The following is a 27985-nucleotide window of genomic DNA, read 5'->3' as shown; positions in this document are numbered from 1 at the left end:
TGTGGTCAGTCAGATGAGTTATTCAGTGAACCAATGATAGCTTTTCGTTGTGGAGCAGTTGAGTAACAAGCTTTGTATTATTAAACAACGAAATCCCTTGCGCTCCTTCTCTGCCACTAAACCACAGACCAATTCAGAGGAAATTGCCAGTGTGTAGGCTAGATCTCGAGAAACCAGTTTCTCCCAGGGTCTATTTTGGAACGCCAGTATAGACATAACGGTGATACGTGGGCCGCCCTAAGCGACCGTGGACGGGTCTTAGTGACAGCACTGAAAGTAGGGCAGTTGTCTCATTTCATGCAGACTTCAGGCAACAAAGGTAGAGGTAAGAAGTGATGAAACAAGCATGACTGTTTAGTGTGTTGGTAGTTTAGTTGTACGTAGACCGAGTGAGAGTGAGCTAACGGCTTGATTCAATGGTGCTGAACACGAAGTAGGATCTTGTTAAACGTACTTCTTCTAAACAGGTTTGTCTTCTCGTCTTTGTGATTAGTTATATGTTATACTTTGGCTAAAGTGATTATATGTACATATTATACACAGATGTTTATGTGTATGTTGATATGAATGTCAGAAATTAGTGCTAGTTCATTGTGAGAAGTCAAGAAAACAGTTGAAAATATATAAATAAAATACTGTTTACTCGTTCCAATGTAACCTTGGAGATCAGGAAATAGAATACTTTAGTAAATGATGCAACTTCATGTACTTATTTGTGTCTCAAAGTAGCAACTTTAAAAAGGATTTTAAAATGTTCGTAAACACTTATTGTTTTGATAAGGAGCTATCTTTGAAACAAGAACAGTAAAGGTGATGTATAATTATTTAGTTAGAATTTTTACCAAGCAATGAATATTATGAACATAAATTCTTGACCAATATATATGGAAAAACGGCTCGTTTGAGTTCAGAAAATATTTTACGTAGAAGAGCGAACAACGTTTCGACCTACTTCGGTCATCGTCAGGTTCACAAAGAAAGAAAGAGGTAACTGACCGGAAGCTGGTCACATGTTTGGAAGGGGTTGTGTAACTGAGTGTCGGAATATAGAGGGCGATGTTAGATGTTTGAATATATAATTTTATATTATTTATTTTATTATATTTAATATAGGTATAAAGGTGACCCTTTATATTGGTTTATTTTAGATTTAAGTTGTTGTATAAGTAAGGCTTTTTTAATTTTGCGTTTGTTTATGTTTGTTTCTTTATTTAGTATTTGAGTGTTTTCTATGGTTATGTTGTGTTTATTTGACTTGCAGTATTCGAAAACGTGTAAAGGTGACTTTTTTATGTTCTTTGAATCTGGTTTCCATTTTTCTACTTGTTTCTCCAACATAGAAGTCGTGGCAGTTATCACATTGTATTTTATAAATAATGTTGGTGTGGTGTTTGTCAGTGTAGTTTTTACATAGTATAGACCTCAGTTTTGTGCCTGGTTTTTGAATAAATTTGATATTAACTGGAATGTCATATTTTTTACTAGTTTTTGCCAAATGTTGGTTATTTGTCTGCTGATGTTGGGAATATATGGTATGCAGCAGTATATGGTTTCGTGATTTTTTGATTCATGAGATATATTTACTTTTGTTGGTTGATTTTGCTTTCTGTCTATGTGTGTGCGTATAATATTTTCTACGGTTTGTGGAGGAAACTTATTGGTGTTGATGATGTATTGTTTTATTTTGTGTACTTCATCGTTAATTTTATCTGGTGAGCATAGTTTTATGGCTGTGTTTATTTGGTTTCTTAGTATGTTGAGTTTTTGTTTTGTTTCATGTGCTGAGTCCCAAGGAATGTATAGTCCAGTATGGGTGATTTTTCGGTGGATTTCTGTTTTGAATTGTGTGTCAGTTCTTGTAATTTTGAGGTTAAGAAATGATATTTGATTGCTTTCTTCCTGTTCACATGTGAAGTTAATGTTGGGATGTATAGAGTTAATGTGATTGAAAAAATTAAGTATGTGTTCTGTAGATTTGAATCCCGCAACCGTGTCATCTACATATCTGTACCAGTATAGTGGTGGATGTAATGCTGTGTTAATTGCTTGTGTTTCAACTTGTGTCATAAAAATATTGGCTAGAACTGGTGATATTGGGTTGCCCATGCTTAGGCCATTTGTTTGTATATAGTTTTGGTTGTTGAACATGAAGTTTGTCTTTATCGTGGTGAATTCTATGAGGGTTGCTAACTGGTTACTGGGAATTTCTATAGTTGGGTTAGGGTCTCGGATATAGAGTTCTAAGGCTATCTTGCAGGCTTCAGTGGTTGGAACTTCTGTAAAGAGGGATATAACATCGAAACTGGCCATTAAGGCTTTATGGTTAAGTTGATTTAGATTAGACTTGAAATTAAAAGAGTCTTTGATGAATGAGCTGGCTGATGTTAAATATTTGGAGAATGCCCATGCTATGTATTTACCGAGATTGTAATTAAACGATTCATATGTGGACATTATTGGTCGTAATGGACAATCTGGTTTTTGAGGTTTGGGGATGCCGTATATTTATGGTGTGCGTGAGTCGGTTTTACGTAGGTAGGAATAAAGGAATTAAGTTGCGTTTCGTTTATCTTTGTTGGATTTCTGTCTATTGGTTTAAATTTGTTCGTGTCTGATAAGATGTTCTTCATTTTTTGATTGTATTCATTCGTGTACATTATGACTATATCGTTACCTTTATCTGCTTTTAGAATTTTTATGTTTTTGTCCTGTTTTAGGTTTTTTAATGGAAATAATGTCTCTTTTCGTAAGATTGTTTTTCAGCCTTCTGTTTTGTGAAATTATGTTGATGGTTTTGTGAGAAAATTCTTTGAAAAAATCGTTTAAGATGTTGTTTTTAGGTGTTTCTGGAAAATATAAATTTTTAATTTTACCTGGGAAGTTTGGCTGTTGGATGTCAATAAAAGTATCTAAGTTGTCTTCTTTCTATTGGTTGGTTGTGGTTGTTTCCTTGTTTTTGTTTTCTGTAGAAAGTATCACAAGTCCCCTGGCTAGATCTTCTAAACATGTTTTGATATCTTTATACCTATATTAAATATAATAAAATAAATAATATAAAATTATATATTCAAACATCTAACACCGCCCTCTACGTTCCGACACTCAGTTACGCAACCCCTTCCAAACATGTGGTCAGCTTCCGATCAGTTACCTCTTTCTTTCTTTGTGAACCTGACGATGACCGAAGAAGGTCGAAACATTGGTCGCTCTTCTACATAAAATATTTCTCAACACAAACGAGCCGTTTTTCATATATATTTCTCTGCAAATGGGTTTTCTCGACATCACTGAAACTCTTGACCATTAAACCTCATGACTTCAAGGTCAACGGTTAATGAGTTTCATCTCTGAATACATTTCTAACGGGTGATCGCTAAAGCAGGTGGTGGGTGACCTTGTATTAAAGACAAATCACCTTCCTTTAACTGACGTGTTTTCCTCTATTTTTGCCGTTCTTCTTTATGATCCTCTCAGACGTTCACTTTATTACATAATATATGTTTCCAGATAACCTAATCTGGTTCTCAACTGGTACATAGTGTTGAAAAAACAAGTTTCGGTATACAGAGTTGAATTAGCCTAGTTTGTACATAAGGCTTGAAATAAATAAATTGGTATATATAGAGTTGAAATAAGCAAATTTTCATGTAGATCTAAAATAACGAAATTGATGTATAGTTTTTAAATGAATAAATAAGTATATGTTATTGTAATAACTACATTACAACAGATCTTTGAATTAACCAAGTCGATACATACAGTTAAAGAAATAGCCCGTGAATACTATTACAACAACCAATAACCAACTGATATATATTGTTATCATAACTTAGTCGGTAGATATAGCCAAAATTAACCAATATGTAGTGTTGAATTAGGGTAATCGACACATAAAGTTGAGTTAGCATAGCCAACAACAGGACTTGAAATAAATAAATCGGTTCATAGTTGAAATAAACTTATTTTAATTGGGTATTGAAATAATGAATTCGATATATAACGTCAGCAGATAGTGTTTAAATAACGAAGGTGATATATATATATCGTTGAAATAACCGAATATCTGTTGACTTCACTACTAGGGGATGTTGAACCATCATATAGAGACCAACCGCCTTGCAGGAGTTAGAAGAACTAATATTTATTAATATGACCCATGTTATTCTGACTGTATACTGTTTTTTAGTCGCTAGTAGCACAGAGGTATCTACGAACTTACAACACTATAAACCAGGTTTCGATACCCATGGTGGGCAGAGTACTGATAGCCCATTGTGTAGCTTTGTGCTTAACTTCAAACAAACAAACAGTAAACTATTTCCACTCCCTTATTTTCTTAACTATACCATGAGGTAAAATTTTATAACATTTGCCATCTGAATGTCAATGAACGCCTTTAATGGTTGTCATACCAGTAGTTGTATTGAATTTGATAAAGGGGTTTATCTTGTGAAGTCACATAGTGGCTTCTAGTTCTATCCTTGTACTACTTATTTGCTGCCAGTTTGAACGCTCCAAGAAGTATTTTATTGCTCCATGAGACAATAAATGCCCAATTAGCTTTCTCGCTTTCAGTAATGCAGGAATCATTTCTGACCGTGATGATAGATGAATATCTAACACGATAGTTAAAAGCTGATAGTGACAGACTTTTTGAACTTCACCCTTTGTGGAAGCTAAGTACATCCCTACACCGTTTCTGTGGACTCCAGAATGGAGAAAATACGAATTTAGAAGAACATAACCAGATTATTTTCCAGTTCTACTTACTGCTGCAGTTTTCAGTGTTCTGGTTATCATACTGTTAACGTGGTTGGTAAAGTTGAGCTTGTCTGTCAAATATTACCTCCAGGTGCTTCAGCATTTCTTTCAAAGAGGTGGCAGCGAACACAAAGGATGAGGGTGGTTTGTCTTTGCCATCATGTCTTTTGTTGAGAGTGCAGAACACGACTGTGGCTTTGGTACGATTAAAGATAATTACTGTGCCATCACAAAATTTATCTACCCTACTGAGGATTACTTACATCTCGCTTTGGAAGTAAAAACGCAAAATTGAAATAACCAATACATTATAATAACATAAAATAGCTTACTCGTATTATTAAAACAGCTAAGATATTCCATTAAATAATATGGTTATATCTATCTAGTAACGTGAAGTCCGTCTTAGTAAGAACAGTAATAAAAAAATGTCGAAAGTAATACTAGTATGTCAATGTTCTTGTTATTTTCATAAAAATATCTTTTCATATAGCAGTTAATTAAATACTTGCTTACACACAAATACATTGCTTGTAATGTGTGACAGAAATCCGGTAACTTTTTACAGGTTACAAGTATCTAGTGTACATATAAAGTACTAATATATACTAATTCGAAAAATGTTTTCGTTTTATATATAAATATATAGCTATTAATATGAAAGGAATATCTCAAATAAGTAATATAATCAAGAATATATCACTATTTACAAGTGAGTGACAATGATTAAATATTCAATGATGTAATAAGTATTTAGATATGTGCAAATAAGCGCCTAGTAATGAGATAACAGTGTTGGAGAAAATAGTTGCAGCACCCAATCTTTCTCACACTTTCTTGGTTTTGGTAATTGTTTACGATATTGTGCATTGTGGAGATGTTAGACTAATATAAAATGGTTGTGTGGTTTAAGCTGACTCATACTTCAGTCCTCCAACCACATATATTCAACCTTATTAACAAATCAACCGTTACAAACGTATTATAGCAGATGATCAATAAATACTTGGCAAAAACGCAAATGTTTTTTGAGCGAGAAAACCTACGTTTAAAAATAATTCCAGTAATATAGTTGACAAAAGTTGTGATAGAATTAGTTGTTTTTTTTATGTATTTGGTTGTGCCCTCTGTCTTGATAACTACTTGAAATCACCATGGCATGCTGTGCAAGAAGGATCGAATGTAGGCAAGGGTGAGTTCATGAAGTCACGTGCTCATTAGAACTTCCGGCAGTTCCATGAAACGTTTTCATTTCTTCTTTTGCACTTTGCTAATCATTACCTTCCAACAGTTTTTCGGTAAGGTCGAGATCTGAACTGCTTCTAGCCATCGTATGTCTTGACCCTGTCCCTTCGAAGACAATATTTAACCTGAAGCAATGAAATAAAACCTAAGACGTCTTTTCAATGTGCATAGAGAAAAATTTCCTCTTGGTTTTACGTCTACTGTATAGTATGCATGAATATTACCAGCCTCTCAAGTCCTGTGGCATGAAGCATATTAATAAGACAATGTAATATACAATTGAGTACTTGTTAATATGATATCAGTCTATAAATTCCTGATCATATATAGATATATGGCTAGTAATTAGACAAAAACCCATTAATAACTGCGGATAAAAGTGCATGGAAGTATTATTATTAATTGCGACAACTAGCTACTAATAACAGTAATAATATAATCAACATTACTATTGTAGAGAAGTAGTTATTTATTTATACATATAAAAAATACGCTTGTTTGTTTGTCCGAAACTCTTCTCGCAAATTTCTCGATCAAACTTTACGAATATCATTTCGTTAGAAAGGCCTATGACCAAGGAGTCCAGATTGTGTATTGGCTCTTCTGTTCAAAATCATCTTGCCTGTTGTTTTTTTTTCTTTGTTAAACTTTTCAACGTAACGAATGTGGTACACGATGGCACAACGTCATTGTCTTCACGTGACGATTGGTTTCGATTTCAATTTTAGATTTTTATTTACAAGGTATTTCACATAAACAAAACTTAATTGCATGTAATACCCTAACGAAATTAACGTTACACTAAATACAGTTTCTATGGGCGTTCTCTAAAATACGCATGTGCAGTTCATTCAAAACCAAATGATTATCACTTTGTGAAGACGTTTTCATGTAAGTTTGTCTTCATTGCAACTTTTAGCTGCTTTTTTCTTTACTACGGTTCTCATTCTTCGTTTTTATAAATTATTTTAAATACTATTGTAAACACCATTACTATACTTTATTCTTTATTTTACATGAAGTTACTTTTTTTTTAAAGTTACATAGATGCAGTTTTGCTAAATAAAGTTACTTCTACGTGATTGTTTTCAAATAGATGAGCATTTATCAATTTTACACTTAATGCCAGCAAGAAAGAGTAGATTAAGTTTTATGCGTTAAAATGGTAGAACAAGGGAACTTCAAGAGAAAGACATAAAAGATATCACAATTGTTCTGTGGGTCGCAGCTTGTATGATAATAATCGAATACTTTTCCTGTTTAGGTTAAAAGTAGCTAATACTGTGACGACATTTATTTCAACATAATAGTTTTTACGAAAACGTACCGAGTAATATAACAGTGATTTGATAATAATGTAATGATTTTCTGTGAACACTATGGTCACATAGAGAAACATACCTAGTGAGGTATAACGAAGTAATAGATAATATAAGATATAAAAAAGTATATGACAGTAATAAGATAAACAGTATTCAAAGAAACTTAATGAAACCTTATCGCTTTTGACAGTGTAAATCTAAATGAATGTACTATTCTACTCGTTTATTTCCAATATAAACCTATTGATAAGTATACTTTCCTTTATATGCAATCTTTGTTAATTATCCACTTTTGTCATGTTCTTTATGGTGTTTTAAGCTATTTTCTCACATCGTGTTTAATGCTGGAAAATGGCGTCGATTTCAAATTAACATATTCTCATATTAGAGCTTGAAATTATCTTCTAGTGAGGAGTTTTAAACTTACACATTATTTGTAGCTTTGAACATAAATATCTTATCGTTATACCTAAAACACTGTTACAAACTGCATTCACGTTTAACGATACACCTTGATTCAAGTGACGGGTAATCCAAATGACACAGCATACTTAGTTAATTTCTATTTAATGTTTTTTGTATTTATTAATACTACAGAACTTTTCTGCTTAGTAACATTCCAGATTGGGTGTTTAAATAGCCATGAATAATATGTTTTATAATATATTTTATTTAAACATTTTTAGGTCAGAAGTTTTGATAATCTCAAGTTCTTAATGCAATACATTTTGATTTATTTTTGACTTATAATTTTCTTAATATAAGTTGTTATAAAATTATCGAAATTAAAGTATAAGCCAGTAAAGGTTTTCTTATGGAATAAATCTGAACGTGATCTGTTATCTTTATGTTTATCTCTGAACTTCATATTAGTAGGTTATATTATAAGAAATCCCAGAAACATGTTCAGTGTGTTTAGAAATAACAGTATATTAGTTTTAAGAAAATGGCATTGATCAAGTCAGTGGTGTCATTTCATGGTAGGGAAGGGACAGACGTAACGAAGTTAGTCTTTTCCCCTACTTATGCCATGATACAAACTAATGAAATTTCTATGTGAGATTACTTCGGGGCAGTTCTAATAAACTTTTAAAATTAATACTGATGTATTATTATTCTTATCTTATTTAAAAGCTCTCTACATAAATATATAGTTTCATCTAATCAAATGTTATTATAGAAAGACGATATCAAAACTAGTAGAGTTGATCTTATTACCAACATTTAGTTAAAGAACGCAAAAACATGACTTAAAAACCAGAAATTGTGTAACATGCAGTATCTGTCCGATCAACCATACCTGTAAACCATACATGACTGAAGAGAGGATAGTAACATCCTCATGATCTTATTTCTTGAAATTCATCATATTTCAATGTATAAAGCTAAATATCTTTAACTTTATTAGTTTAGTCAATTTAGTTTAAAGAATATATATGTTTGACTTTGTTGTTACTCTATTTTTCTTTTTACTTAGACTTTTTATGGCTTGAAATTCGTCCTTCAGGTTTGGCTTCATGTGCTAGGGGAGGCCTGGCATGGCCAAGCGCGTAAGGCGCGCGACTCGTAATCCGAGGGTCACGGGTTCGTGCCCGCGTCCGCTAAACATAGGGGCGTTATAATGTTACGGTCAATCCCACTTTTCGTTGGTAAAAGAGTAGCCCAAGAGTTGGCGGTGGGTGGTGATGACTAGCTGCCTTCCCTATAGTCTTACGCTGCTAAATTAGGGACGGCTAGCACAGATAGCCCTCGAGTAGCTTTGTGCGAAATTCAAAACAAAAAACAAACAAAAGTGCTGGGGGAAGTGTCGCCTAGTGGTTAATGCACCAAACTGTGTATTTGTGGGTCCAGTAGTGTAAGCATCCTGCGACCGCAGTTCCATTTTCTTGAGTTGTTCTCATAACAACAACAAAAAAATATTGTTGACTTTTATATTGTTTAAAATGTAATATAACGTTTTTCTTAATCTTATTGAAGTAAATTCATTAAATGTATTGGTAATTAAAGGAGTATTGGACTCATGTATTGAAATATAAAATTTATTATAAAAGTTTACGTGTTAAACAGGTAACATAATTAAGTAAGGTATATTTCAATCGCAGTTTCTCTTATTTTGATAAAATGTTACCGCGACCCGCAAAATAATTACAGTAGTTATCCTTGATGACCAGAAAACCACCTTGTTGAGAAAATTATATATTTAAAAACGACTAGTATGAGTAGAGAAAACACTAGTAGAGGATCAAACAACGTTTCGACCTTCTTCGATGACGACGATAACCGAATAATTTTCATTATTTTATCATTTTTAGGCACGCCATTTTATAGAAGCATTTGTGTTAAAATCGATATATCCTGGTATATTTGTAACAAGTTTACGCGGTCAGACAAATAAACTCGCGTAGTTATAACTTTATTTAATAAAACTACAATTACTAACTTTATTTAATAAAACTACACGTAAAGTAAACAATAAAGTGTAGTAACGGTATTTACAATAACGTACAGAGTATGAAACAGCATTGAGAACTCTGCACGACACAGTTTTACGAGCTGAAACGAAGAAACTCACAAAAACGGAAAATAAAACCAGTAGTAAAGGGAAAAGTAACTTAAAGGTGTTTATAGGAGTCTGTGAAACGAATCGAAGCTAAGTTATTGAAAAAATTAATGTAAAGGTAAAGATGTAAAGCAGGCAAATTTAATTCAATTTGCAGAAACGACTGAATGCGGATTCACAACATATGGTTTTGAACGAACTGTGCGTGAGTATTTTAGGCTACGTAATCAAGAACGCCCATTGTAATTGGTGTAATGCTCGTTTCGTGTAAGTAATTACATGTGATTTTAGTGTTTTTTGTTGGAAATAGTTTGCAACTAAAAACTACAGTTGAAATCGAAACCATTCGTCACGTGATGACAACGACGTTGTACTATCGTGTACGATACTTGGTGCGTTAAAAAGTTTGACTAAGCAAAAACCAGTTAAGGCGATTCTGAAAGAAAAACTCAGTATGGAATCTGGACTTATCTGAAAAGGCATTTCTAACGATATGAGATTTGTAGCGTTTGATTGAGAAATTTGTGATGAAAGTTCGAGGAAAACAACTGCATTTTTTAAATAAATATATCTTAAAAAGTCCAATCCGTATTTGTCTATTTATTTCAGACACTATTTGCCCCAGCTGTATTTAATTTTGAACTGATTGGTATCAGTATAGAGAGGAGGCAGATAATCAACAGCACCCACCGCCAACTTTTTTGGCTACTGTTATCGAATAGTGAAATTTTACTGTTACTTTTATGACGTAACTAGTCGTAATAACCTAAACACACGTAAGTGTGAAAAAACATTTCGTGGCAATGAGACGCAAGCCATGTACTCTCGCAATTACAGTACGGCGCTCTTACCGCTGAGCAATGTCTACTCGTCTTTCATTTATTGAATATTTACATATTCAGTTTAGTGCAGAAACTACAGATCTGTCCTCAGTCTGCCAATAATGAGAATTATAAATTATAAACGTACAAAATATGGGTAAAATTAATATAAATACCCAATCTTTGTTAAAAAAAATAGCAACACTTAATTTAGAACTAAAATTTCCCTCTCAACACAAACACTAAAACGACAGTTAAAACTTCCAGCCTCTGAAATTGCATAGGCTTACTTAGTGATTACAAACTCGCGTATAAGAACATGTATTAAACGAATATAATGAACATGTCATTAAAGTTCTCGCAGAACTAATGACCTGTCATGTCCAGGTGGTTAGGGCGCTTGACTCATTAGGGTTCGAATTCCTGTCACACCAAACATGCTCTCCCCTTTAGGCGTGAAGATGTTAAAATGTTACGGTTAATTATTTTTCGGTTAAAGAATATTCCAAGAATTTGTGATGACTTGCTACCTTCCCTCTAATCTTTCACTGCTAAATTAGGGACAGTTAGTACAGATATTCCTCGTAGCATTGCGCAAAATTCAAACAACAAACGAATGTAAGTAATGAATAGAAATTGCATATAAAAGGAAGTTTATTTATTAATAGAATTCAGTTAAAGTTAAATGTGCAAAATACTGAAGTCCATTCGTTATTGAGTTTATACTGTGAGAGAGCGATGCATCTGTGAAAAGTGATTTTCATAAAGTTTCGCTCAGATTCATTTATCAAACTTTTTATTACGCAGCGCTGGTGGCACAAATTTACGTCTACGGACTAGCGCTACTAAAAACTGGGTCTCGAGACCCCCTGTGGGCAGAATACAGATAGCTTGTTGTGTATCTGTCATGGACAATTATTCAAGGAAATATTTAGATTAATTACAGATTGCTACCTAGTAATGGGACATTATTTATAATATAAATATTTGGTTATAAGGAGATAAATATCGTATAATATGAAAATAATTAGGTAATTACTCTGGTTATTTATATATATATATATAAAAGCACATAGTAATGTAATAATGTAAGAAAGACACTGGTTATGAATTGGTATAGAGCCAATGATGTAATAAAATAAAAGCCTCGTGAACATTTGATGAGTAGTACATGAGTGTCTAGTAATCAAAATAATCTAAGAAATGTTATACACAATGAATGGCTTGCAAATTAAAGATGACTATTATCCTGTAAATGTGTTGGGTATATAACAGTAAGCAGTAATTAATATGCTAATCTATACTAATAAAACCGCCTTTGTGTGTCTGTGTGTGTGCGTCAGTCAGTCAGCTAGCTCCAAGGGAAAAGAACCTAAATATTTGAAACTTTCACGCATGATAGTACTAATAGTGTGCATCGAGTTGAATTTATTTCCGAAAAATTGTGGCCAGTTTTGTTTGTTTTTTAATATAATTTTGCTCTATAGCTAAGTATATATTGCCATTTGTTACTTGGTACAACAAAGTGTTAGGAAATAAAGTTTGATATTAATAGTTTTGTTTGTTTGTTTTTGAATTTCGCACAAAGCTACTCGAGGGCTATCTGTGCTAGCCGTCCCTAATTTAGCAATATAAGACTAGAAGGAAGGCAGCTGGTCATCACCACCCACCGCCAACTCTTGGGCTACTCTTTTACCAACGAATAGTGGGATTGACTGTCACATTATAACGCCCCCACGGCTGAAAGGGCGAGCATGTTTGGTGCGACGGGGATGCGAACCCGCGACCCTCAGATTACGAGTCGCACGCCTTAACGCGCTTGGCCATGCCGGGCCTAATAGTCTTGTAACAACAGATTTAAAAAACAGCAAAAACACATATTGTAAAAGTGTTAGGATTCATGTTATTGACAAAAATGATTATCTTTAAATGTTTGTCGTTTGTTGTTTTGTTTTTTTCAGAAGAATAAAAAATATTTTTGAATAAAACTCGTTATTACTCTTGCAGCGAAAAAAAAGAAAACAAATTTGAGCTACACAGGAAATAACAACTTTTATTAAAACAATTTTCAAAAATAATAAAAAAAATTTCGTTTAAAATCATAACGCAGGTAAGTGAATATGTTGAATTTTATCTACATTAAAATACCTTTATTTGCGTGCTTTCGTTCCTCTTACCGAGACTTTCATCGGACAACGATATACTGAGCAATAAAAAAATTCATTTACTGCGGAACTTCGCTTTAAAACAGGCAGTAGTTAGCATTGTGTAATTAAGCACAAAGCTACACAATGGGCTATCTGTTCTCTGTCCACCACAGGCATTAAAACCCTGTTTCTAACTCTGTAAGTCCATAGACATACCACAGTGTCACCAAGGAAATTTAAAATAGGTATCTAAGCAGCAATATTAACAATAACTGATATCTCAAATTGAAATTATTAAATGCATGGAATTATGATGAATATAGAATATAATCGATTGTTTCGATACAGTAAATATAAAATAATGTAATCATAGGTATGATGTAGAGAAAAATGAAGGAATTTTTCATGTGTTAAATAATACATTGTAAAATTAAAGGTTTAACTTTGCTTCTTAACTACATAGATACTGTGTTTGTATAAGTTTCTAGATATTGTCTTTAATTTTAAATTACAAAGTTGAGTAGTTTAGAAAATGGCTGATGTCACTAATTAATGGAGTGCTAAACAAGAGTTTAGGTTTTATTCTCTACATTGTTTTTTAAAAACCTGTTGCGAAACTGTTATTGTTTTTAAACGAGAGTACATACAAATGATAAAATTCATATTATTTGAATAAAATGATTATATTTAAATGTTTGTTTGTACTAATTTCATATTCATAGAATGCTTTAAAATAGTATGTCTTTTTTTTCAGTATCACTACCTTTATGTATGTTACATGGATTGTTACATGAAAAGTGAAATTTTGATATTTTTTGTTTAAAAATAGCTAAAGGTTGACCCTCTGTTCAGGTATTACCTGAGCAAAGCTGGGTAAGGACGGCTGGTATCCCATGGTTAGTTGTGTACAAGTATCTAGTAATGTGGTAATGGTCTAGTAGATGTTATGATTATATGCAGGCAGCTATGACCAGGGTTGTCAGATGATTTTCTTAGATTTTACCAAATAATTTTCTAAAATTTACCGAAATTTCTTGGATTTTACTAAGTTAAATAAAAAACATATAACTAACCCTATTTTATTAAAAACTTGGTGTTTTTTTTCTCTGTTGGTGTACAATTTAGTTTCCTTCATTTTCTGCTCAACTTTTCAGACGGTTGCCATTCTTTACATGTTGTGTTTTCTAAAAGATTTTTGCCATATAATAAGACATTTAGTGTTTCCGTACTTAGCCGGGAACGAGTTTTTAACTTTATATTGTTTACCAAAGAGGCCTTTCTGCCACAGCTGAAAAATGAGGCAATGATAGTAAGTTTATCATTAATTTGTAGATAATTGTGAAACGAAATTTATCTCCACATTTTACTTGATAAATATAATACCAGTATTTCTCTGGTTCTGAAATGTCATTCTCTTACAAAGTTAACTCTCAACATTCTCTATTGATATCTTCATACTCTTTTTTTCTCAATAATATTAGGAAATTTTATGACCAATGAAATATCTGAATGTGGCTGTCCTTAAGACACATTTTCTGAATCTAAAGCTTCAAATAGCTGTAAATACGTGAATATACCAGACGATACAAACCATTTTCATTTTTTTTTACTTAGTTTGACATAAACATTCAACGTCTTAAGCTAAAATTCTTCAAGTTCTTTGGTTTGGATTTTGGAAGAATATTCTAGAAAGATACTTTCAGTTCTTGCTCCACGATACAGTTCATTTCTGGGAAAGTAAACTGAAAAATCATTGATGTTAACCTTTGATATATCTGCACCTTTTAGTACTTCTCTTTTAATAAAATTACCAAGGATACCTTTCATACTATTGTTGATAGAGGCATGCAGCCTATGAATTCTGAAGCTCTCAGCTTGAAACTCTAGATTTATTTTATTTACATGTAACAGAATAAAAGTTAGAAATGCAAAGTACATTTTTACAACTGAATTCTGTAAACCTTCTAGTATCGTAGATGCCAAAGTCATCCCATCTTCTAATGCCACTGAAGTAAAAATAAAACAAATGCTGGCTATTGATTCAGTAGTCTTTCTACCACTTGCTGAAGTAATAACCATCGAGTACAGCTATGATGTAAAATCTTTTTAGGATCAGTCTGGGTAAATTCCTAAGATTTTGCATATTCAAATAATCTCATTGGGCTGTTTGACAAATATGAATAAATATTTCTAGTTAACTCCTCTAAGGAAGTTCGAAGTTCAGAACATGCATAGGACGCACATGAATGCATTGAATAGCATATAGAACCTCATACACAGAGATATGGCACTTTCTGTTTTAGAAGACTTTGAATAACACTTTTTGACCCCATCATAGCATCTCTTTATCACTTGCATAGCCTATAAGATTTTTAAATGGGATTTCATGTTTTTTCAAAAAAATTACTATAGAATTGAAAATGCCTTGGGCAGTATCGCAATTGATTTCCAAAAGAGTTAAAAACTTGTCAGCTGTTTTTTGAATATGGCTATCATAAAATCTAGCTATTGGAACAAGTTGCTTTTTTTGAAGACACATCTGTACTTTCATTAGTGATTAATGAAAATTTAATATTCTTTAATTGTGCTATAAGAATTTCCAAATATTCCTCACCAATGACATTGCGATAAATAGCTGTTCCTTTTGTTCTTGTACATTTAATTCCCTTAGCAATTTTAGAATCAGGGCATGCATTATATAGAAAGCCTGGAAGATGATCTAGCATTGAAATGGGGAGATTGTATTCTGCCACAAACGCACACATTTTCAGTTCAATGGAACCTACTTGAGACATGCTATATGAAGTAGAAGGCCGTAAGAAATTAGCTACTTTAGAAGTCTGGGCACTTCAATATTTTAAAATGTTTTTCACTGTCAAAATACTACTAAAGTATGGTAACACTTCCCACTCCCAGATGAGTCACAACTGCATATTTTACGAAATGACTTATTTAAGTTTTTCGAACTTCGACTGAAACAACTAAACTTAGGATCAATAAGACGTTGTGGCAACTGACGTTTCTGTTCGTAACTAGATTTATGCAGGTTTACTTTCTTGCATGGACTTTCTACTAAATCGCTATTCTTATCACCACCTTTCTCGGCCATCTGTGGGTTAAATGTAAATTAAATGAAATTATAAAAATTAAGCAAAACACAAATTTAAAATTAAAAAATGCATTACAATGTAAACGAATACTGACACGATTCACAACTCACGAAATCATATAAATAGATACAGTATATGAAAACAAGACTAAAAGAGCCACCGATGGATCATCACTGTCTGAAATTATCTTGCGTCTGCACAGTGAGCCCTTATAAAGCATATTCAAACATATAGACATAAAACTTGCCTTTATAAAGCATATTCAAACATATAGACATAAAACTTGCCTTTATAAAGCATATTCAAACATATAGACATAACACTTGCCTTTATAAAGCATATTCAAACATATAGACATAAAACTCGCCCTTATAAAGCATATTCAAACATATAGACATTAAACTCGCCCTTATAAATCATTATCACAAGGTGAAACTTCACGTAAAGGAGGCAATAAATTTGAAAATCTTTTATTGGCCATGCAACAGGTAAATTAGCAAAATTTACCGAATTAGGCAACCTTGGCTATGACCGTGGTGAAAATCCCTGTAAGATCAACAGCTTAAAATTAGAAACTGTTTAGTTATGTAATCATAATCCATGTAAATGTTGTTTTATATTCAGATAAGTGTATTTTGTATTGCCAATATTCTGTAAGTATTCAAGTATAAAATGTTGAATATTTGGTAACATGGAAATAATCCAGTAAGTAACCTGTTTATATATGTAGATGTGTAGGCAGTATAAAATGATATGAGCAATACATTTTAACAGCTTACAACTTGACAAGAAACAGACAACAATTTAATGTTGAATTAAATTTTTAAATTATCAACTTCTGAAAAAGTTTATTTACCTTCATCTCGTCTAATTATCAAAGAGTTCTGATCTGGATACTACATTTTGGAAATACTTGTTGTGCAGTGTTTGATGAATTATCCATGTTCCCAGAATATGCTCTTTTATACTAGACGACGTCCAACTGCTGATATACTTAAAATTCATAAGTTTTTCGTGTTTTCTTTTCATATAACTCCAATAGTTTCAAATAACAACGCTTAGTATAATAAATTATCGTTTTTGCAGTGAGTTTGCATTGCTGGTATAGTAGTGAGTGTATTGTTAAAGGCAGATTTGCGTTTTGGGACTACTGGTCATAATGTGTTTGTCGGTTTTGATGTTTAGTCACGCTATACAAACATTCGCTGCAAGACTATTGATTTATATTCAGAATTGTTGTTTTTCTTCAGACATAATAAATGAACTTTAAGCACGTGTTTCTTAAGTTGACGGCAACCGCAGCCACAAGCTATGTTGATGTATTTCTAAAATATTTTATTAATAAAACATGTCAGTATAAAGTTTATAGCTAAGTGTGAAAAACAATCTAGTTTGCCTTTCTTGGATACTTTAGTAATCAACAGGGTAATATTGAAATAGTGATGTTTTGTAAGACATACTTTTTATTTATTTATCTTCCGAGACTTTATGTCCATTTTCTTGACAACGCTTTTACAGTTAAATTAATCAAAGTACTTATTCCTCTTTTTCACATGTCTGTTAACGCCTGTACCATTTTATATGATAAAATAAACCGTATTAAGCAATTTTTAAAATTTAATGAGTTTGAAAGTGACTTCACTGTTATCAATGTCAGTGAAATGCTATATACATTGACTACCACTAAGGTTCTTAAGTTAACTTTCATCAATATTTAAGTTTACTACAATATTATATGTATCTTTTTTGAAAAATCTGATAACTGAGATTTAAAAACGTCATTTTCACATATAAATTTACATCTCCTTCTTGTGCGGAAAGATACGCGAGGTCTACCAATAGAAGGCTTTAGATTGGTTTGGTTTTTGGGTTGTTTTGAATTTCGCGCAAAGTTATACGAGGGCTATCTGCGCTAGCCGTCCTTAATTTAGCAATGTAAGACTAAAGGGAAGGCAGCTAGTCATCACCACCCATCGCCAACTATTGGGCTACTCTTTTACTAACGAATAGTGGAATTGACCGTTACAGTATAACACCTCCATGGCTCAAAGAGCAAGCATGTTTGGTGTAACGGAGATTAGAGCCCGCGACCCTCGGATTATGAGTCGAGAGGCTGTAGATTCACGCAGAAAGACATATTCCTAAGAAACTGAAAAGTTTATCATGCCTTGCATAACTTGTTTGACAGAATGTGACACACTTATAATTAATGACACTGATAGCTCAGCTGAAGATTAAAATAATAAGAATTCACGAGAATTTAACAACTTCAAATCTGGCTGCAGGATTAAACTATCAGAATCTAGCAAATTTTTTTTGTTACAAACTATTAAAGAATAGTTTCAATTTGCGTACTAAATTCGAAAAATTACAAGCCATACCCTGAATTACAGGTATGTTGATAATTGCAAAATGCACCTAAAAGAAGGTATACTTACCAGCACTATAAGGCGAATAACTGAACTCTAAATTCCAGCTAAGTTATAATAACACATGTGTACAATTAAATGACATTTCACTTCAACTATAAACATAAATAGATTTATAATACTATAATACATGAAGCACAAATGTCATTTCCGGCTAAAAACTCGGAGATAGAACTGTATATAAATCTTTTCAAGATAGATCAGATTAAAGCAGATTAACAACTAGTACGCCTACCAGTTTTGACTGAGGAAAAAAATAGTACTACATAACATGTAGCTAAAACAGATACATTTACAGAACTATTATACAAGTCTCACAGTTGTTATTAGTTTAAGACTTCAGCTCTAACTACCAGGACCAGGGGCGTAGATTTTTCACACCCGATGGTGGAATGATTTTTGCAACCACTTATGTGGACTGTTCAATTTGCAAATTAGTAATCTCTAATTACGTGAACCTGGAAGCAGTAAACATGCAGTCACAGAGTAATCTTGTTGCCACGATACTTGCATGTATACTTAGGCCTACTGACTGATACTTATGAACTATCGCTTAGATCGAAAAGCTTAGAAACACGCCTATATTAAAGATGTACATTTCGACTACTGAAAAAGCCTGCATCTAGGCCTAATTATGTAATTCGATTGGTAAGAACACGAGAATTTGTAGGCCTGTGATGCAATAAAACAATTCAGCAGACCAAACTGTAGAGAGGGAGATGATTGTATGCACCATACCCCCTACCTAAAATGAAGGGGGGATCTGTACTCCCATCCTCCCCAGGATCTATGTCCCTGGCCAGGACAGATGCATTTGTTAGTATAACTACCAGTTTCAAATGTTTCAACACTTAACTCCAAATCTAAACACATTAATTTAAAAGATTATCAAAGAGATTGTACAATTGTGTTTTCTATCTTGAAACATATGTAAACCTGTAACTTTCAGCTCTAACTCAATACATCTGTAATATACATGAACCAAAACCAATTCATTTGAGAACAATATTACGTTTATAAAAATAGTATATTAAAGGTGAACAATATTAGATTGGATCACTAAATAGACAAACACGAGGATATGGACCTATGTTGTCAAGAAAGCTTGATTTGAACTTATGGCAATAAGTTTTATGTAATTCTTTGTGTTTTAAAATATTAGAATAGTTTTGACAAGACCACAACGTTGATCCTGTTTTCTACACACCTGCTAACAATAGTCCGATTGAATACCTTCCACATAAGTACTTTCCCTCGGTCAGAAATGTTTCTAATAAACAATATAAATTATTGATTAAACGAAACACCAGGAAAAATATTCAGAGTCTGTGAAGCAACTTTCGTTCAAGGCTTGCATCAAAGTGGGAAATATTTTGAAAAGCAAACTAGGATGTAAACACTTTTGGTATTACATGAAGAGAGCATCATTTTTCAAATACCCTGAGGAGCAAATAAGGTTGATCCGACTTAAGCCCCACAATTTAGCTGGAACTTTACGCTATGACGTAATTTGCGTATATATGCTAATCCGCCCTAACTACAGAAATGTCTAACTCAAATTGATATTTCGGTTCCCCTCCCAAATATGAGGATACCCTTCTCAGTCTCACTCAAGTTACGCCCTCAATTAAGAACTGTCTTATGCTTTAAAGTGCTTTCTTTAAAATAAAATTTAGATTGCGTAATGATTAATATATATTTAATAATCTTTTTCATCTGTGGGTGACTGAATGATAACCTTGAGATCTTCAAGAGAAGATATGTTGTGGAAGTCACAACGTCATCAAAAATAAAAAAGTGGAGTCCCAAAGAAATTTTAAAAGACCACTTCGTGATGAGAACCTTGGTCATTAATTCTACTTCTATTTCGTTAGCAAAAAGATATTTATCATTAGTTACGAGGTAATGCTTTCAGCTAGTTCAGCGGTAAACCTACGGATTTATAACACTAAAATCAGGATTCGATTCCTCTCGGTGGGCTCAGCAGATAGCCCAATATGGCTTTGCTATTAGAAAACACACACTTACGAGATGGAGATGCATCCCTTATTTGATGGCATTCTAGTTTTTCTGACTAATACTAAGTTAACTATATTTTCACTTTCAAACACATTAAGGTTGGGAATATATTGGTTCAATGTCTAAAGCTAACACGATTATTAAAGAGGTTGAGTACTCTATACTTAAATTATTTTGAATATACGAATCAGCAAGTCACCTGATAACCACAAATGATATAAAGTCGCCATGGAATGGAATGTATAAGAACTGCATTTTGACATTTTTGGATTTTTGAATGTCTCCGAAAATTGGTTGCTTTCCGACTTAAAATATCCATACACTCAAATCATAAAGATATGTTAATATTAGGGATTTAGAGTTTTCAAAGTGGGGATATCTTTTGTGCTTTAAAGTATTAAAAGCCAAAGAAATATGGATCAACTTGATGCATCAAGACTATCAAGAAAGAAACCAACACTTGTAACAAAGTAAACTCCAATTCCATGAACACAAAGATCAATAGAAAAAAGTCGTCCACTAGGAAACAGTACGCAATATAATGAAGGAAGATCTGGAAAAGCGTATACCTCAAGCAGATAGAGAATGAGACGCATGCTATTCTTTACGAAGACGTACTGGTCACATCCCCTATTGTAGAGCCTATGGTTTTACGTGCAATCGAATTATTGAAACAAGCAATGGGTAATTAGCATACACATACATTAGATAAACTATCGAACTCATTCATGTAAGAGTAGCGTGCTATGTATATAGTAGTCTCACCGTGGATCCTGTTACAATGAAAACTATGCTACAGGGCTATTACCAAAAGAAATAGTTATCAGAGAGAGTATAACCAAACGTGAGAGCATCGGTTTTAACGATATTTGTTTTAATATATGTAATATTAAACATCTTTATAGGCACATCTATTTCTGGTAATAATTTTTGTATAAAAATAGCCAAAGAATTGCTTGAGCAACTTGAGAATTGCGGGGAAGAAGCATTATTTTAAGGAAATTCTGTTTCATTCGTTGATTCTGTAAATGTGTGTACAATCTAATTAGGTGGTATGAAATATAAATATAAGTAAAATACTGCTTTTAACAGCGTTAAATCAAATTATCTTGATATTCATTTTAAAATAATTCGATGGAGAAGTATTATGTCTTTCAGTGTTTAGATTATTTGGTTGACTCTTAAAGATTATTAATACACTAACCTTTTATTCCTTAAGCAAATTCACAAGTAAGATTGTGAGTAATAAGATTAGCTGAACCTAAATGTGGAACAGGATGCATTACTACAAACTAACCGGATAGATTTACTTACATTTGAGGATCCACAATAAGTTATATGTCCTGAAAATATTTAAGTCTATGTGAAGCAAGATGTAAAATACGTACAGAATTAGAAAGAGCATTCTTTGAAACACGAACTTAACTGAATATTAATGTTATTTTGAAAGAATCTGGAAAATAAGAAATATAAATGTAACCAAAAATCTAAAAACATTCACTTATGTAGTTTTTGGAATATGAGCATACTATGAACTGATAAACAGACTGTTAGTTCACATGAAATTATATTCCCCTTATCTTGCATTCTGATATTAAGTGTCTTTAGCATAGAGAGTAAAGATTTGTTGATGTGTGAATGGAGGTCGTCATCCTTCAAACATGATCATATTGCTCAAATACCTCTTATCTTTACTTCTATTTACTAGAAATATATGAATCTGAAAGTATTCAGAGAAGCATGTAAGTAATTTGTTTTCTATATGAAAATATATTTATAACTGTGTAGAAAGAAACAGATGTTGATTAAACTGTCTAATTTTTCTTCATTCTATTTAGGATGTAGCCATTTCCAATTCCAACATCTTTACTAACCTTGTAGAAGTCAAAAGTTATTATGATTCCCTGTAATGAGCCAACAGATCCGATTCCGTCTTTTGAGGAAGATGGCTTTCCTGTTCGCTATCTGGGTAGTACCACCTTCAATGTTAAAGGGAAGAAAAGTAATATGCAAATTCTACAACGACCACTTCTCGAGCTGTATTCTAAGGCTAGGCGTAGAGGTGAAGACCAGCGGGCAGTTCATCCTCTGGGTTTAAACCAGATTCTTCATGTGTCTGATTATGGTCTTGTAGTGGCAGAAAGTAATCAGGATCACGAGACTGGCAATGCCATTGCTGTGGTAACCAAAGTTCTTACTCCAGTTTCGAGTCTAGCTCTTTGGGCTGCAGTGCGGTTCCACACTCGAGTGATGAAGCGTAAAACCTTTGGTGCAGCTTTCGTTCCTCTGGCCTGTTCCGAAGCCGTCGTTGATGATGACCAGTACACCAGACTTACTAAGAAACAACGATTTCTAGTTAGTTTAACTCATCCATCATTGTTCACCTGCCTCTTCCATCGAGTTGCTTCTCCTAAGTCTGTTGAGTGTCATGCGTTTCTTTGCTCTAGTGCCGAAGATGCTATGACCATCTGTTCTATATTAGGAGAAACAAAACAGCAATGTGAACGCGTTGGTTCCATAGAACTTTTGGTTGAAGATGGAATAAGCAGTCGGGCTTCAGACTTTTCGGGAAGATACGATGATACACATCTTCAGCGTGAACTGACAGCAAGAATAGAAACGCCATCTTCAATAGGCCATTCTAACGAACTTATCACACGAAATCATTTTCACAAAGGAAAGTGTAATGATACCAAGGGCCAAAAAAATGGTCAACTAATGGGAAGACGCTTTGAACGAGAACAGAGAGATGTTCCTTCTTCGCCAGATTCAGGGCGAAGATATGTAAAAAATAATTCAAAAATGTCACGTCACAAAAGAGCTAAGGACTACTCACCATCTCCAAGCCTTGAAAAGAGAGAACGTCTTCAAAAAACACGGAGCAAATCTTGCGAGAGAAGAGCAAACAAATACAATAGTAAAATATCTCACAATTCGAGAAGTAAATCCTGTGAAAGAATGTTTGATGAAAGTCCCTCTTCACATTTTGGAGAGCGAAGACAGCTATTTTTTGAAAATTACAGAACAACTCCTGGTGATAGGCGAGAATTTTTCTCGAACTTGGATATCAGAAAACCAACTTTAAATGAACATTTTGGAAAATCTTGCTCTGAAGACAGTTATTCGTCTCCTAGTCTTTTGCGAAAGCACCTTAAACATCGCAGTAAATCAGCCGAAAGAATAGCTAATGATATTTCCTCTTCATCAGACACTGATGGAAAGCCTACGACCATAAATCGTAGTAAATCAGCGGAAGGAATTTCACAAGCCATGCAGTTTTCAAGAGAAATTACTGAAAATACCACAAATAGACCTAAAGACACTGAAGTAAGGTTTTACAATCCGGAAGAGAGATTAAGACAAAGATTGTACGCTTCAAACGCCGAGAATCTATCGTCATCAACTGAGTGGGGATGGAATGGTTTCCAGGAGGAATCTTTGAAATCACTGGATTTGGAAGCAGAACCTGGTAGGTTACCAGAGCACGAACGTAGATACATACAAGAAGTTATCAAAAGACATAGTAACATACACGGAGTCAGACCAATTACGAAAATTAAGGTAGACTGCCAGGGTAAAGAAGGACAGGCTGGTGTCTTAAGACGTCCTAAATCCAGAGATGTTTCTCAGTCATTGCCGAACCATTTCGAACAAGAAGAGACAGAAAGTACAAGTAGTAGTGTGGCTCCTCTACGAGAAACCACAGTAATAACAAAAACAATGGACTTTGGAAGTGAAAGTGATGCGAAGTCCTTGTATGGGTCAATAATATCCACCCAGAAACACCGACAAATTGAAAATCTCAATCGAATGTTTAAATCTAAGCATTTTGAAATAAATGGAGAAATAAGTGATTTTAAAGACAGAAGAAAGTCACACGATACTCGAGAGCAAATTAATTACGCGTCTGATAAACACTCAACAAACTTGAGTAAAAATGGTTCATTTACAGCATCTATTGATAGTCACTATCTAGACAGTGAATTATATGCTGTTCCAAGAAAAAATCACTATAACTCCATACGTAATGGTAGTAGAAGTAAAAAACAAGGTATTGCAGCGACAGAGCTAGCTGAAGCTGTGGAACTCGGTTATAAGAGTGAATGCTCTTACTCGAGTAATCAAAGTGATAAGTGGCAAGTTCAACGTAATAAAGAGCATGATATCACACGGAAAGTGATCTGTGATGATAATGAAAGCGAAAGTGAAGACAGTCAATCCACTCTTAAGCACGAAAAACACACCTGTTTCAAAACTAGAGATGCTTATGGACCTGACGATGTCCATGAAATGACATACAACAAATATACAAAAAACAACGAATTTCAAGAGACCAATGACGAGACTCTTGCTAAAATCAATGGAAACAGAACTACAAAGGTTGTCATTAACGTGCCCTATAAAGAAGGGTCATCCTATGGTCAGGATCGAACAAACTATATTTCAACTGGGATCCGAACCTTTCATAAACACAACAACGTGAAGAACTGGTCCACAATGAGCCAGGGTTCAGAAGCATCTTACAAAAGCTCGGTCACACATAATGGAGCTGCCACACTACCCCTTAATAGAGGTCAGCAGAAGTCCATCAGATTTTCTTCAGATGACCATTTGAACAGAAAACCAAGCTTCCTGGCGAGTTTTAAACGAATGAGCTTAAAATCATTAAAGAGGGCTAGAAAGAAATTTGCTAGTTTTAGAACTAAAAAGAAAGTCCCATCAAAAAAGAAAAAGGAATGCGAAATCTCTGAGGACTCAGCCTACGATACTTCTGAAGTGTGTTTGAGCCCTAATGGTGAACAAATAGTCAAAGTAAAAAATCCCGAGAGGTCTTGGAGTTTTCAAGATCTTCCAACAGAACATTCGCACTCACCAGGCGTAGAAAACAGAAACAATAGTTCGCAAAAAAGCCAATCTTCAAAAAAGAACGGTGGTCTCTCAAAAAAACGTCTTCGTAGACTGCGTCGTCGTGGCTCTGGAAGCAGCCTTTCCTATGATTCTGGAGTCGATGACTACCACTCCGACCATTCGTTACCAATACACAACCATTACAAGTCTGACTCAGAACTAAACCGTGGAACAACAATAAACATTCGTCACGGTATTAGTGAACGGAAATTCAAACATTGGTCTCAGACTGACCTAGCTGATGAACTTGGTTATATTCCATAAAACTGTGCTGTTAAGCCACATTGGCCTGTTTTGATTATTGCTCATTCTATACAGTAATCAAGAAATTATTTTGTTAGTTCTCTGCTTATAAATACCATTTGTAGCTTTGTTTTTGTAGTTTAAAACTAAAGTATGTGATTCTAAAAATACATGTTTCATATCTTGATCGCTTTAATTATAATACCTAAAAATGAAAAACAATTTACTAAATTTCCGGAGAAAAATATATTTTCGCTTACAACTTTGCAGACTTCATTTATTAAATGTATATGATTGTTTCGTGTGGGAAGAAAACTGCATTTCATTTTCAAAAATGCCAAAAAAAATATTTAAGGACTTAAGAAATTATAACAAAGGAATGATAGTAATCTATAACTAATTGATATTCAAGGCTGATCACACCAAAGTTGGACACAATGTGTGCAACACATTCATGTTACCAACGTCCAGCATTAATAACTGTTGCGTACTACAACATCCTATGAGAAGTAATATTGTTCTGTAGTTACGTTGTGATATTTCCAAGAGCACCTTGGAAAAATACTACAGTTATATCGTCATGTTCTTCCAAGAGCATTGTGGTAACTAATACAGTTTTATTGTCATATTTTGGCCTTATCAAGAAAATCGTGGAAAGTAATACCGTTCTATCGTCATGTTGTGATCTTTCCAAGAATATCGTGGTGACTTATACCGTTCTATCGTCGTATTTTGACTTTATGAAGAACATCGTGGCAAGTAATACCGTTCTATCTTCATGTTGTGACCTTTCCGAGAACATCGTGGTAACAAATACCGTTCTATCGTCTTATTTTGGCCTTATCAAGAACATTGTAGCAAATAATACCCTTCTACCGCCATGTTTACCAAGAACACCGTGGTAACTAATGCTGTTCTATCTTCATGTTGTGGCCTTATCAAGAACTTCGTAACAAATAATACCGTTGTATCGTCATGTTGTGATCTAATCAATAATTAATTAGCAGTTAATAAAGTTATATCACAATGTCTTTCCATGAATATCGTGACAAGTAATACCATTCGACTGTGTTGTCTTACCAAAAACATCGTGGCAAGTAATATCGTTCTACTGCCGTGTCTTTCCAACAACAAAGTGAAAGGTAATACTCTATAAAATTATAATCTAATTTTACCAACATTTCTGTAGCTAGTACAGGAGAATGTCAACAAAATTTTGTAAATATCTTCATATCTAACAATAGCAGGAAAACAGAAACAAAGTAATCACTTTTGTACAATATTAATAACGTGCTGTTTGCAAGAAAACTTAAAATGTATTTTAAGCTCCGCACAGTTGATATTTCTTACCTTCACCGTGTGTTCTTATGAAGAACGTATTCTTGACTGCACAACATCACCATCTTGTGGTTATACAAAAATATTTGGGGAATTTGTAAGAAAACCATTATAATTAATAACATATTACTGTGATGTTCTGATATCATAAATAACATTATTGCAAGTAATTCCATTTTATTGTCATTTTGTGGTTTAACCAAGAACATCGTGACACCTAATATTGTACATCATTATGTATTAACAGCTTGTTTGTTTTATCTCGAAAGATATTTCAAGTTTCTGTGTAAACAACATGTTGTTAAACTTTTACAAACTTTGTTCTTATTTTCCTCCAATTTATCTTGATTAAATTGCTATGGTTAAATGCGAAAATCTTGACAAAACGCTAGTAACTCTACCTTCAGGTAACCAGGACTAATTAATTACTTAAAGAAATCGTTAGCACAAGTAATTCAGTAAATAAATAAATCAAACTCTTGGTACAATTTGTCTTTAAAAAAATCTGCCCTTTCCCTCTTTTGATAAAGAATGTATTGTTACGTATAAAATAAATAATTTGTTATTTTTACTATAACAAATTTCACAACAAGCAATGTCTTATTACGATTACGTTACCACGATTCCACTAAAACTACGTGAACTACAATTCTCTGAATGATCTTCATATCTAAAAAAATTATTTCGTAACATCAGTTTTCCTATGTACGCGTGTTGTGTCTACGTTCGGAATAAAGATTGTCGGAACAAAAATCGAGGGTATTTGAGAGTATATCAACCATCAATAATAAGTAACTCATGCCCGATCATTACCCGTCGAGATAAAAGAAAAAGAAAGTTTATGTTAACGTTAGCTGTAGCGTTGTAAAAAATGTGGTTTAATGTTAACGCAGAACAAGAAAGCTACATTTTGGACTCATGTTGCATGTATATAAACATGTATATGTTATTATATGTTTATTACATAATTCAAACAATGTTACATGAATAGAGTGTGTGTGTCGATATTAAAACAAAATATGTTTTTATCTTCTTTTTTTTTTCGTTATACGGACGTACCTGAGTTTATTATCGTAACAAAA

At 33.4% G+C, this 27985-nt stretch overlaps 1 protein-coding gene across 2 annotated transcripts; it reads left to right on the top strand.

The window, feature by feature from the left end:
• Positions 1-107: 107 nt before the first annotated feature.
• Positions 108-26594, top strand: LOC143255600 (uncharacterized). Of its 2 annotated transcripts, none has more exons than XM_076511483.1 (2): positions 108-467; positions 22253-26594. In XM_076511483.1, the coding sequence occupies exon 2, from the start codon at positions 22311-22313 to the stop codon at positions 25584-25586; it is 3276 nt and encodes a 1091-aa protein (XP_076367598.1). In that variant the 5' UTR covers positions 108-467; positions 22253-22310; the 3' UTR covers positions 25587-26594. The 2 variants fall into 2 exon arrangements, with proteins under 2 accessions (XP_076367598.1, XP_076367599.1); XM_076511484.1 differs by having other exon boundaries at positions 187-325.
• Positions 26595-27985: the final 1391 nt, after the last annotated feature.

Source organism: Tachypleus tridentatus, chromosome 7 (genome assembly GCF_004210375.1).
Source record: "Tachypleus tridentatus isolate NWPU-2018 chromosome 7, ASM421037v1, whole genome shotgun sequence".
Taxonomy (NCBI): domain Eukaryota; kingdom Metazoa; phylum Arthropoda; class Merostomata; order Xiphosura; family Limulidae; genus Tachypleus; species Tachypleus tridentatus.
Note: the sequence above shows the minus strand (reverse complement) of the source record. Positions and strands in the feature narration are given on the sequence as shown.